This window comes from Mustelus asterias, unplaced genomic scaffold (genome assembly GCF_964213995.1).
Source record: "Mustelus asterias unplaced genomic scaffold, sMusAst1.hap1.1 HAP1_SCAFFOLD_193, whole genome shotgun sequence".
Classification (NCBI taxonomy): Eukaryota; Metazoa; Chordata; class Chondrichthyes; order Carcharhiniformes; family Triakidae; genus Mustelus; species Mustelus asterias.
In genome coordinates, this window is record NW_027590186.1 from 101,439 (window position 1) to 115,480 (window position 14,042).

Below are 14,042 nucleotides of genomic sequence, written 5' to 3' on the forward strand. Positions count from 1 at the left end.
CTGCAAACCCCCCAATCAGACCCATTGGTTTTATTGTTAGTCTGCAGACAGGAGCTGGAGAACTGAACCCAGACAGAGGAGAGGGAGGGAGAAAACTGGGAGTGGAGGAAAGTGAATTGTCTGTTCAGCGTTTCTATTGTGGATTGACACTGAAAGATGTTTAAAAACTGCTTTTACACATTGTTACAAATTGACGATTTACACACAGAAAACTCAACTCCAAGAGGAATGTTTGTCTCTCTGTGATTTCTGTTCTGCATTGACTGTGATTATTTTTGTAAACAGAGATTACAGCTTTCAGGAAAGATTAAATGGATTGAAGTTTTTTCCTGTTGAGCAGTGATCTGATAGAAGTCTTTAAAATTATTAGTGGCTTGGACAGGGGAAATATGGGGAGAATGTTTCCACTCCTGACAGAGTCTAAAAGAAGGAACAATCAATAGACAAAGAGTCATAAATACCAGATAGTTACTAATAAATCCAAGAAGGCAATAAGGACAAACGTCTTCACTCACAGGTTTAGAATCACCATCGAAATGAGTTGAGGAAAGTGCTGAGATTGTTTCAAAAGGAAATGGGAGAAGCACACGAGAGAAAAAGAAATAGAAAAATCAACTGAAAGGCTGAGATGAGGTATATGGGACAGGAGACGATGTGTCAAGTATAAAGAATTAAACTGAATGGCTTGTTTGTGTCTTGTATATTCAAAGTAATTCAATGTAAACTCCTTTTCCAGAATATCTGCAGACGGGCGATTCAAACCAAACGTCTCGGGATCTGACAGTGTCACATGGTTCTTCAGGATCTGAATATCAAAGGCCTATGAATGTGGAAGGAGAAATGTTTGCCTATTTTGTCTTTGGGAAATTATTCAACATCAGTGTGACTGGAAAAGCCCCGAGACACAGACATCTCAGTTACTTTTCCACAGTCAGCTGGAACAGAGCTTTAACCAGTCACACAGTGTGAAAAGAAATAGCACATTTACATCAGGTAGACACCGTACTTGTGTTCTTTGTGTGGACCTGGTTTCAACTGATTAAATAACCTGGAGAGACAGGAGGACACCGGCATCATGTGAACAAGGAGCAGCAATAGGCCATTCGGCCCCACGGGCCAGTTCTGCATTTAATAACATCATGGCTGATCTGATAGTGAGCTCAAATCTGCATCCCGCCTACACCCGATAGCCTGTCAATAATCATGGAGAAACCGTGGAAATGTGCGAACTGTGGGACGGGATTCAATTACCCATCTGAATTGGAAACCCATCGACGTATTCACACTGGGGAGAGACCATTCACCTGCTGTGTGTGTGGGAAGGGATTCACTCAGTCATCCAGCCTGTACACACACCAGCATGTCCATACTGGTGAGAGGCCATTCACCTGTCTTCAATGTGGGAAGGGATTTAATGCTTTATCAAACCTCCGGACTCACCACCAGGTTCACTCTGATCAGAGACCGTTTAAATGTTGTGAGTGTGGGAAGAGCTTTAAAAGCAGAAAGGATTTGATGATTCACCAACGCACTCACGCTGGGGAGAGGCCATTCATCTGCAACATGTGTGGTAAGGGATTCACTCAGTCATCCCACCTCCTGACACACCAAAGTGTTCACACTGATCAGAGACCATTTAAATGTTCTGATTGTGAGAAGAACTTTAAAAGTAAAAAGGATTTACTGATTCACCAACGCACTCACACTGGGGAGAGGCCGTTCATCTGCTCCGTGTGTGGGAAGGGATTCACTTGTTCATCCCAGCTCCTGAAACATCGATTTGTTCACACTGATCAGAGACCTTTCAATTGTTCTGAATGTGAGAAAACATTTAAAAGCAAAAAGGATCTTCTGAAACACCAGCACACTCACACTGGGGAGAGGCCGTTCACCTGCTCTCTCTGTGGGAAGGGATTCACTCGGTTAGCTCACCTTCTGAGACACCATCGAGTTCACACTGGGGAGAGGCCGTTCACCTGCCCTGTGTGTTGTCAGGAATTCATTGATACATCCGACCTTCTGATACACCGGCGAGTTCACACTGGAGAGAGACCTTACACTTGCCTCCTGTGCGGCAAGAGATTCACTCAGTCATCCCACCTGACTACACACCAACTTGTTCACACTGATCAGAGACCTTTTGAATGTTCTGATTGTGAGAAGAGATTTAAAAGTAAACAGAATCTGCTGAAACACCAGCGAGTTCACACTGGGGAAAGGCCGTTCAACTGCTCCATGTGTGGGAAGGGATTCGCTCAGTCAAACAACCTGCTGAAACACCAGCAAGTTCACAGGCGACAGCAGGGGTTGGATTCTGCTGTTATTGCTGCTGTTAATCACACCCAGGACTGAATAGTGTCTGGTTACCAGTGAGGTTCCACAGTTTTGTGGTATACATCAATGACTTAGACTTAAATGTAAGGCTCATGATTCAGTTTGCAGATGATACAACAGTTGTATTTGTGTTTAACAATCCAGAAGAAAGCCGTGGACTGCAGGAAGATATCAGTGGGCTGGTCAGATGGGCAGAAAAATGGCACATGGAATTCGATCTGGAGCAGTGAGAGAGAATGAATTTGGGACATTAGACAAGACAAGGGAATGAACAATAAAGGGATGATGCTGAGAATTATAGAGGATCAGAGAGAACCTGGAGCCAACATCCAGGCATCCGTGAAGGAGGCTGGACAGGTAGATCATAAGACCGTAAGATGTAGGAGCAGAATTAGGCCATTCAGCCCATTGAGTCTGCTCTGCCATTCAATCAAGGCTGATCAGTGTCTCAATCAGGTGGTCAAGAAGACATTTGGCCCATGCCTAGTGTATAAGAGGAGGGAGATTATGCTCAAACTGAAGCAGAGAGTGGGAGTCAATGGATCCTTTTCAGAGTGGGAAGCAGTGACTAGTGGGTCCGGCAGGTTCAGTGCTGCAACCCCAGCTGTTCATAATATGCATTAATGATTTGGATGAAGGAATTGAATGCAATATCTCCAATTTTCAGCCGACACTAAGCTGGGTGGCAGTGTGTGCTGTGAGGAGGATCCTGAGAGGCTACAGGGTGGCTTGGACAGGCTGAGTGGGCAGATACTTGGCAAATGCAACATAATGTGGATAAATGTGAGGTTATCAACTTTGGTGGCAAAAACAGGAAGAAAGATTATTATCTGAATGGTGGCAGTTTAGGAAAAGGGGAAGTGCAACGTGACCTGGGTGTCATGGTGGGACAGTTGCTGAAGGTTGGCATGCAGGTACAGCAGGCAGTGAGGAAAGCTAATGGCATGCTGGCCTTCATAGCAAGAGGATTTGAGTACAGGAGTAAAGATGTTTTGCTCAGTTGTACAGGGCCTTGGTGAAGCCACACCTTGAGTATTATGTGCGTTTTTGGTCTCCTAGTCTGAGGAAGGACATTCTTGCTGTTGAGGGAGTCCAGCTACGGTTCACAGACTGATTCCTGGAATGGCAGGACTGACATATGGAGAGAGACTGGATCAACTGGGCTTTTACTGACTGGAATTTAGAATGAGAGGGGATCTCATAGAAACATTTAAAATCCTGATGGGACTGGACAGGCTCGATGCTGTCCCAACATGTTCCCAATGTTGGGCAAGTCCAGAACTAGGGGTTACAATCTCAGACTGAGATGAGGAAGAACTTCTTGTTGTGAACCTGTGGAATTCTCTACCACAGAAAGCTGTTGGGGCCAGTTTGTTAAATATGTTCAAGGGGGAGCTGGATGTGACTCTTGTGACTAACGGTACCACAAAGGGGTATGGAGAGAAAGCGGGACTGTGATACTGAAAGTGCATGATCGACCATGATCATATTGAATGGTGATGAAGGCTCGAAGGGCCGAATAGCCAACTCCTGCACCTATTTTCTATGTTTATAAAATGCTTCATAAAACGTTCTGTCGAAGGATCAAAGAACAAAGAACAGTACAGCACAGGAAACAGGCCCTTCGGCCCTCCAAGCCCGTGCCGCTCATTGGTCCAACTAGACCAATCGTTTGTATCCCTCCATTCCCAGGCTGCTCATGTGACTATCCAGGTAAGTCTTAAACGATGTCAGCATGTCTGCCTCCACCACCCTTCTTGGCAGCGCATTCCAGGCCCCCATCACCCTCTGTGTAAAAAAACATCCCTCTGATATCTGAGTTATACTTCGCCCCTCTCACCTTGAGCCCGTGACCCCTCGTCATCGTCACCTCCGACCTGGGACAAAGCTTCCCACTGTTCACCCTATTGATACCCTTCATAATTTTGTACACCTCTATTAGGACTCCCCTCATTCTCCGTCTTTCCAGGGAGAACAAGCCCAGTTTACCCAATCTCTCCTCATAGCTAAGACCCTCCAGACCAGGCAACATCCTGGTAAACCTTCCCTGCACTCTCTCTAAAGCCTCCACGTCCTTCTGGTAGTGCGGCGACCAGAACTGGACGCAGTACTCCAAATGTGGCCTAACCAGCGTTCTATACAGCTGCATCATCAGACTCCAACGTTTATACTCCATACCCCATCCTATAAAGGCAAGCATGCCATATGCCTTCTTCACCACCTTCTCCACCTATGCTGCCACCTTCAAGGATTTGAGGACTTGCACACCTAGGTTCCTCTGTGTTTTTATACTCTTGATGGCTCTGCCATTTATTGTATAACTCCTCCCTACATTAGTTCTTCCAAAATGCATCACTTCACATTTATCTGGATTAAATTCCATCTGCCATTTCTCCGCCCAATTTTCCAGCCTATCTATATCCTGCTGTATTGTCCGACAATGTTCATCGCTATCCGCAAGTCCAGCCATCTTCGTGTCATCCGCAAACTTGCTGATAACACCAGTTACACCTTCTTCCAAGTCATTTATATATATCACAAATAGCAGATCACAAATTAAGATCCAAAAGATTAACTCTGTTTCTCCCCACAGATGCTGCCAGACCTGCTGAGGTTGCCCAGCATAGTCTGTTTATATTTATAAAATGCTAGTTGGAGCAAGCTGGAGTACTGAGCTCTGTTCTGGTTACCAGATTAATCAGTTATAAAAGTATATGTCTAGTAAAGCTGTGTGGCAGAAAGCTGAAGACAGTTGGTGAATTTTTAATATAATTACAATCTGTTCAATTTTCAAATCTAGTGAATAAAGGATTGAAGAATTAGGAGGGTTCGTGGAGGAATCATTTCACCCGGAGAGTGATGGGGATCTGGAACTCACTGCCTGAAAGGACGGGAGAGGCAGAAACCCTCATCACATTAAACAGGAACTCAGATACACAGCTGAGATTCTGTAACACACAGAGGGACAGATCAAGAGCTGGAAAGTAGGGTGAAACTGGACAGTACTTTTCCAGCCAGCACAGACCTGATGGGCTGAATGGCCTCCTGCTGTTCAGTGAATTTTCTATATTTCAGTTCTGACAGTTGGAGTTTGTTTCTGCTGATGTTAATAACTCCTCGAACTGGGCTGTAGTGTAATATTCTGGATAAATGTGAAATCAGCTTGATTAAAACACATCAGAGTAGATTTTTTGTCTTTCCCACCTGTGTTATCTGATTGTATTCTGATTTTCTTATCAGTAACACAACTAATCTCAGCCGCCCCAATCTGCGAATGACTTAGTAAATTCCTTCCCTAAGAACTAATTGGATTAACCCGAGCAGCAGCTTGAGGTAATTATTCACTGAGGAAAAGCTTGACTCTGACACAGGGAGCTGGCCACTCAGGGGTGAAAAGCCAGGGCTCCGTAATGATTTGTTGCTGGCTGATTACTGAAGACACTCACTCGAGGCAAGAACCACATGTCCACCTCAGCAAGTGGGACTGTATCTGCTCGGGTTAATCCAATTAATTCTTAGGGAAGGAATTTACCTCACACCACAGGGACTGCAGCGGTTCAGGAAGGCAGCTCACCATCACCTCAAGGGCAATTAGGAATAGGCAATAAAAATGCTGGTCTGGCCAGTGACACCCACACCCCATGAAAAGAAAATGTCTGTTCAAACAAGACTTAATTAAGGCAGGACAGGATTCTTTGAATAATAAATTTTACATTAAATTAACATTAAAATTATTATTAAAGGAAAGAGATTTGCATGTCAATTCAGGAAAACTTCCAAGATGGTGCTGGAGTGTGGCAACTTCTTGCAAGCTGTGCCCAGCACACCCTCTGTTCTATCTTCTCCTCGTTCTATACTTATAAAACTTTATTCTAACTCTTATGACTGTAACACTACATTCTGCATCCTCTCCTTCTCTACGTACGGTACTCTGTATAGCACACAAGAAACAGTACTTTTCACTGTATGCTCATACATGTGACAATAATTATTCAAATCAGACAATGATTTTTGCAACTTTATCGAGGTGTTGATCCATCACAGCATTCCCCTCTCAAGACTCTGTCTCAGGTACAGTCCCACTTGCTGAGATGTACATGTGATTCTTGCCTCGATTGAGTGTCTTCAGTAATCAGCCAGTAACAAATCATTACAGAGCCCTGACTTTTCACCCCTGAGTGGCCAGCTCCCTGTGTCAGAGTCGAGCTTTTCCTCAGTGAATAATTACCTCAAGCTGCTGCTCGGGTTAATCCAATTAGTTCTTAGGCACAGTGGCCACTCAGTCTCTGTACATCAGAAAGAATACAAAAGAGCTAAAATCTCTTGACTTTCAAGTACTTCGCGATCCACTATTTAAGGTGAGAGGGGAGAGATACAAAAGTGTCCAGAGGGGCAATTTTTTCACACACAGGGTGGTGAGTGTCTGGAACAAGCTGCCAGAGGTAGTAGTAGAGGTGGGTTCAATTTTAGCTTTTAAAAAGCATTTAGATAGTTACTTGGGTACGATGGGTATAGAGGGATATGGGCCAAATGTGGGCAATTGGGATTAGCTTAGGGGTTTTAAAAAAAAGGGCAGCATGGACAAGTTGGGCCGAAGGGCCTGTTTCCATGCTGTAAACCTCTATGACTCTGACACTGGATCAAACTAAACATTATAATGTACCATTCCTCGGGACCATTCTCCGGGATCCTTCATTATTAGAACAGTTTGTCTGAAATTACTATTTCTCACACAGAGAGAGACATGCAATAATTCAACGTAACGAGTTTTGAATGAAAATCCAGTCTTTCCAATATGATTATTGATTCTTTATTTATAACTTAATCAAGGTTCATCAATTGTGCAATCATCTGTTTCATGACTCGTTACTCCCTTCAGAATTTGATTAATATATGTGGTTAATACAGAAAATAAAATGAGCTCTTTCATCACATAGAGTCATAAAGTGTCTGCAACAAGCTGCCAGAGGTAGTAGTAGAGGTGGGTACAATTCTGTCTTTTAAAAAGCATTTAGATAGTTACATGGGTATGGAGGGATACGGGCCAAGTGCGCGCAATTTGGATTAGCTTAGGGGTTTAAAAAAACGCCAGCATGGACAAGTTGGGCCGAAGGGCCTGTTTCCATGCTGTAAACCTCTATGACTCTATTTGTTACATGATCAGTGCATTCTGACTGGTGAGAGGCTGCTTTCATGTTGTGTGTTAGATAAGATTCATTAATTCAATCACCTGAGCTAGCAATTCATGAATGGGCTCACATTTAACTCGAGGGATAGTTTCTAATGTAGCTGCTGCTGTTGATCATATCCAGGACAGCACTATGGCAGATAACTAATTAAGTGCAGTTTTTGAAGAAAAAATGATAATTGTATATCTGGATCATTGGATGCAATCGCAAACGGATCAGAAAACATCATTACCAAAATTTCCATTTAATGGTGGAGTGATTACCCATCATTCTCCGCGGGTCAGAAAGTGCTCGATCCTCACTAGAGGAAGAGACTGCGCAGGCGTGGGGGAAATGCTGTGTTTGGAGCATGCGCGGTCCCGGGTGTCGGTCTGTTCAATCAACATCGGGTGAGAAGATACTGGAGGGGAATGGGGCTGGGGAAGAAATGGAACCGTCTTGTGGGGCCGGGGGAGCGGGGAAACTCATTAGTAAAACATGCTCATGCCTCAGAGCCCGAATCCCAAAGTCCCGGGTCGCGCGGGAGGCGCCGCCGACACTTTTGTTCATCCCGGGTTAACGGCCGCCATCTTTCCCGGGGCAACGGGCAGCAGGGCGCATGCGCAGGGAGCCCAGTCCCTCTGGGGCTTTGTTACCTTTTCTCCTTCATCCCTTTTCCCAGTCCCAGGTTGCAGGCTCCAGCTGGCAATGTGTGCATCCAGTGTGGAGGAGGCTCCAGCTGGCAATGTGTGCATCCAGTGTGGAGGAGGCTCCAGCTGGCAATGTGTGCATCCAGTGTGGAGGAGGCTCCAGCTGGCAATGTGTGCATCCAGTGTGGAGGAGGCTCCAGCTGGCAATGTGTGCATCCAGTGTGGAGGAGGCTCCAGCTGGCAATGTGTGCATCCAGTGTGGAGGAGGCTCCAGCTGACAATGTGTGCATCCAGTGTGGAGGAGGCTCCAGCTGGCAATGTGTGCATCCAGCGTGGAGGCGGCTCCAGCTGGCAATGTGTGCATCCAGAGTGGAGGAGGCTCCAGCTGGCAATGTGTGCATCCAGTGTGGAGGAGGCTCCAGTTGGCAATGATGTACATCCAGTGTGGAGGAGGCTCCAGCTGGCAATGTGTGCATCCAGTGTGGAGGTAGCTCCAGTTGGCAATGATGTGCATCCAGTGTGGACATAGCGACAGCTGCCAGGGTCACTTTCACCTTGTGCCGGTCCCACACATTCCCAGGTTCATTCAGCTCAATTTCACAACCCGCCTTTTTGTTTCTGTGGGTTCTCTCTCACTCCTTTTTCTCTGTTTTAAATCCTTTCCACAGAGTATCGGAAGGGGAGGAGTTACAGTCAGGAAACAACCTCATCATCGCATCAAAGTCTGACAGCCGCTGAATGCATCCTTACCTGAATATCGTCAGATTTTGAACATAGAACTGAAAAGCTCCATTGACAGTGGAGAGAAACTGTACATGTGTTCTGTGTGTGGACAAGCCTTCAGCCTGTTGAAACGTTAGTGCAGTCACTCCATGGAGAAACCGTGGAAATGTGTGGACTGTGGGAAGGGATTCCGTTACCCATCCAAGCTGGAAATCCATCGTCGTAGTCACACTGGGGAGAGGCCATTCTCCTGCTCTGAGTGTGAGAAGGGGTTCGTTAGGTCCTCCCACTTGCTGACACACCAGCAAATTCACACTGGGAAAAGACAATTCACCTGCACCGAATGTGGGAAGGGATTCACTCAGTCATCCAAACTGCTATCACACCAGCGAGTTCATACTGGGGAGAGACCATTCACCTGCTCCGAATGTGGGAAAGGATTCACTGCTTCATCTTACCTGCTGACACATCAACGTGTTCACACTGATGAGAGACCTTTTAAATGCTCAGACTGTGGGAAGTGCTTTAAAAGATCTGGTGTACTGATGCGCCATCAATGTGCTCACACTGACGAGAGGCCATTCAGATGCAGACACTGTGGGACTGGGTTCAGACAATCATATAACCTCACTGTACATCAGCGAATTCACACTGGGGAGAGGCCGTTCACCTGCTCTGATTGTGGCAAGGGATTCTCTCAGTCATCCAACCTTCTGAAACACCAACGAATCCACAATTAACCATAGTGATCGGATTCTGCTGTTAATCACACTCAGGACTTAAATGTGTTCATTCGGTCTATTTCTGCTGGAGTTGATGAAATCCAACCCAGTTATAGGGGTTAATATTCTGGATAAAAGTCAAATAAATTAGCTTTGTGTTCAATACTGTGCATTGAATCTTTTCAATAACATCAACATAAATGAATTCCTTTTGAAATATATGGATAAAAGCAAATTACTGCGGATGCTAGAATCTGAAACCAAAAGAGAAAATGCTGGAAAATCTCAGCAATTCTGGCAGCATCTGTAAGGAGAGAAAAGAGCTGATGTTTCAAGTCCAGATGACCCTTTTGTCAAAGCTCAAAACACCAGCTTTGACAAAGGGTTATCTGGACTCGAAACGTCAGCTCTTTTCTCTCCTTACAGATGCTGCCAGAACTGCTGAGATTTTCCAGCATTTTCTCTTTTGGCTCCTTTTGAAATAGCTCCCTTTGTTCTTCCTCCATCTTCACCTCCCACAAATGCTCATGGAGGAGAAACTCATGATCTTCTTTGTTGCTAAGTTTGAGACAATCCAATCAGCTGCCTCTGCTGCTTCCCTCCCTTTCCATACTCCATAGGATTCTTCTGGTGCAGAAGGAGGCCATTTGGCCCAACAAGTCTGCACCAACTCTCTGAAAGAACATATTACACAGCTCCCTTTGCCACCACCTCTCCCCCTCCCCCCATCCTGTCCCAATAACCCCATGCACATTTTCCATGCCTACTGCACCTAAGCTACACATCTTGGGATGCCAAGGGGCAATTTAGCATAGCCAATCCACCTGACCTGCACATCTATCTTTGGCCTGTGGGAGGAAACTGGAGCACCCGGAGGAAACACATGGAGACCTGGGGAGAACATGCAAACTCCGCACAGACAGTGACCCAAGCCAGGAATTGAACCTGGGTCCCTGGCGCTTTGAGGCAGCAAGCTAATTGACTCGACAAAATCTTCTTTAAGGTTCCCCTTTGTCTTAGCTCTGAACTCAAATCTTACTCTAGTTTCTCTCACCTCCTCTCATGTCCTCTTAGACCTGAAGTGGGAAAAATATACAGAAGAGTACACTTTAAAAATGACTGTCTGGCACATAAAGAGTTAAGACCACAAACAGGCACTGACTCTGAGCCCAGACAATTACTTAGGATTAAAGACACTCAGACAACTACTTGTAAATTAAAACATGCAGAAATTAGATACTGCAGGAAGCCAATGGAAATAGGGACAAAAGGGTCTGGTAAAGAGATTAGCTACAGGTGAGATCGGGAATACAAAATGCAGGAAAACCAATTACTGTAAACTACTGTATGAATGGACCGAAACTAAAGTCATTGATAGTCACTGACGTAGGAAATGTATCCATTCATAGAACAATGCGATGTTAACATGTTTATGTCTGTATCTGTCTGTATTTGTCTATAACGATGTGTTTAATGATCGATCACCTACTTGATTACAATGATGTGATAATGGCTAGATGTCCGGTCCATCTATTGTGTAAAGGGTATAAAGATGGACCGCTCCTATTGTCTCTTTGAGAGAAGGTAGCTGTCTCGAAGCACTGCGGAGTGCCAGTGCCTTTTCTCCATGAAGCTTCGTTAAATAAAACTGTATTGTTGAAACCTTCAAGCCTGATTCACAAAGTGGCATTTTTCCCACAACAGACCTCAGGGTGGTGCAAGCAGGCACCCTCACCACATTTAAGACGCATTTAGATGAACACCTGAAAAGCTATAGCATAAAAGGGTACAGACCAAGTGAAGTGCTGGGTGATGGGATTGGAATGGATTGGTGTTTGATGGCCAGTGCAGACACGATGGGTTAAAAGGCCTCTTTTTGTGCTATCAAACTCTATGAGGAAGGACGGTTGCTGATGTGCTGTCTGGGTGGGTGATATTTGGAGGAGCTGTCTCCCTGGGACTGAACTGAAGCATTTTGTAGCAATGTGAGCCATGTAAGCTCTTGGTGACACGTAAAATCTCCTCACTCTGCTGAGTGACACTTTTGTATGTATTTCAGGCAGTGTGGAGAAAGATCCTGAGTGCACAGCTCAGGAATTTAACAGCCAGGCACTGTGAACTCACTCACAAATCACATATGCCACATTGGAAGTTGAGATACATTTGACCATGTTCAAATTTTAACCACTGTTCATAGAATCATGGAATCCCTACTGTTCAGAAGAGGCTATTCGGCCTATCGAGTCTGCATTGACTCTCTGACAGAGTATCTCACCCAGACCCTCTCGTCTGCTCTATCCCTCCAACCCCACACGTTACCATGGCTAATCCATCTAACCTGCACATCTTTGGACTGTAGGAGGAAACCAGAGCACCCAAAGGGAATCCACACTGACATGGGGAGAGCATGACAGACAGACAGTCACCCAAGCTGGATTTGAACCCGGGTCCCTGGAGCTGTGTGGCATAACTGCCGTTCCACTCTTTTTGCTGCTTAATGCTCAGTAACAACATATGGAAGCCCTGGTCAGAGCTGATTGTGTACTGAGGTTATCAATGGGTTTCGAATGTAAATTCACACACAATGAAGATCAGAATCATGTGAGTTTTTCCTGCTCCACCGTCTGAACCAATAACCGTCTGCACCTATTTACCAAATATAAAAATGCTTTATGAAATGAGCAGTTTCCAATAAAATGAGTAAAACCCGAAACCAAAGACCACCAGCATCTCATTCACTTCATTTAACAAAATGGAATGTGTTTAATCTACTTTGATGACTGTTTTTATCCAGAACGTCATTGACACAGAATATTAGAACATGTTTTTATTTGATGGTGGGCTAATATAACTATCGGGGGATTTGATATAAACCCTGTCAAACATTACATTTTCAATCCAGCTTTTCAAAGAGAGAATACAGTCGGCAGCAGCTGCGACTTATCGACAGTCAGTGAAAACAGAATGTCAGTGAGGCAGTCACACACTGAGACCACACACGAGTCAGAGCCTTTCTACAATATGCTTATTTTAGAAATAAAGAACTTATAAACTTCCCAAGGCAGCTTTTCCTGCACGTGCAGGAGATGTAACAGCTGCACTTTCACTTCCTCCCAACTCACCATCCAGGGGTTACACATACGTGCCTCAATCCCAAATGTGTCAAATAGTTTGAAATCACATTTTGGAAGTGGAGGAAGGGAGATTTATTTAAAATAAATTGACACAATACATTTTATATATAGATTCTAAGTTTACGCAGAGAGTGGTTGGGGTGTGGAATGGACTGCCTGCAGTGATAGTGGAGTCAGACACTTTAGGAACATTTAAGCGGTTATTGGATAGGCACATGGAGCACACCAGGATGATAGGGAGTGGGATAGCTTGATCTTGGTTTCAGATAAAGCTCGGCACAACATCGTGGGCCGAAGGGCCTGCTCTGTGCTGTACTGTTCTATGTTCTATAATATCTCCACTGTATGTGGCATCTGCGCTATCTTACACATGTAATGAAGTAAACACGACAAAATTCAACAAAATACAAAAGGTATTGTTACTGAGAGAATACATATCATCAATATTTGATTTAATTTATTAGTGTTGCATGTACTAGGATACAGTGAAAAGTATTGTTTCTTATGTACTAGACAAACAAAGCATACTGTTCATAGAGTACAGAGGGGAAAAGGAAAGGATACGGTGCAGAATATAGTGCTGTAGTTACAGGTATGGTGAAGGGAAAGATCAGCTTAATATACGGTAGGTCCAGTCAAAATTCTGATGCAGCAAGGAAGTTGTTCTTGAATTAGTTGGCAGGTGTTTTCAGACTTTTGTATCTTTTTCTCGACAGAAGCAGGTGGAAGAGAGAAGGTCCGGGGTATGAGGGGTTCTTGATTATGCTGGCTGCTTTCTGAGGCAGTGGGAAGTGTAGAGAGAGTCAATGGATGGGAGACTGGTTTGTGTGATGGACTGGGGTACGTTCAGAACCCACAACCCTTTGTAATATTACTATGTGAATACATCACTAATAAAGGAGTTAGTGAGAGTGAAAGAGAAGGCTCTGAAAATCAAAGAGTAGCTCTTGAGAAAATCTCAAACCAGTCATTTAAAAATATATATTTTGATGCCCGAAGTAGAACCTTTCAGGCACAGAATTGTAGATTTTCCACCAAAGAACAATTTAGGATTAAAGTAAAAGTTTATAATTTTGTTGTAACAGAATTCCTGTTGAAAGTTAGAACATAGAAAGCCACAGCACAAACAGGCCCTTCGGCCCACAAGTTGCGCTGATCATATCCCTACCTCTAGGCCTATCTATAGCCCTCAATCCCATTAAATCCCATGTACTCATCCAGAAGTCTCTTAATAGTTCTTGAATTAAAAGAAATGGTGTTGTCAAAAATGGACCCTGAAGCCCTGAAAATTGGTGACATCGCCAGAATATT

The 14,042-nt window shown here is 44.5% G+C and overlaps 1 protein-coding gene across 1 annotated transcript in view; it reads right to left on the minus strand.

Moving 5' to 3' along the window:
• The window catches only part of LOC144485387 (uncharacterized), a 43,581-nt gene that overhangs the window by 3,781 nt on the left and 25,758 nt on the right, over positions 1–14,042 (minus strand). The window contains 1 exon segment of the mRNA XM_078203575.1: positions 989–1,048. Within this exon segment, the coding sequence (XP_078059701.1) occupies positions 989–1,048 (60 nt within the window).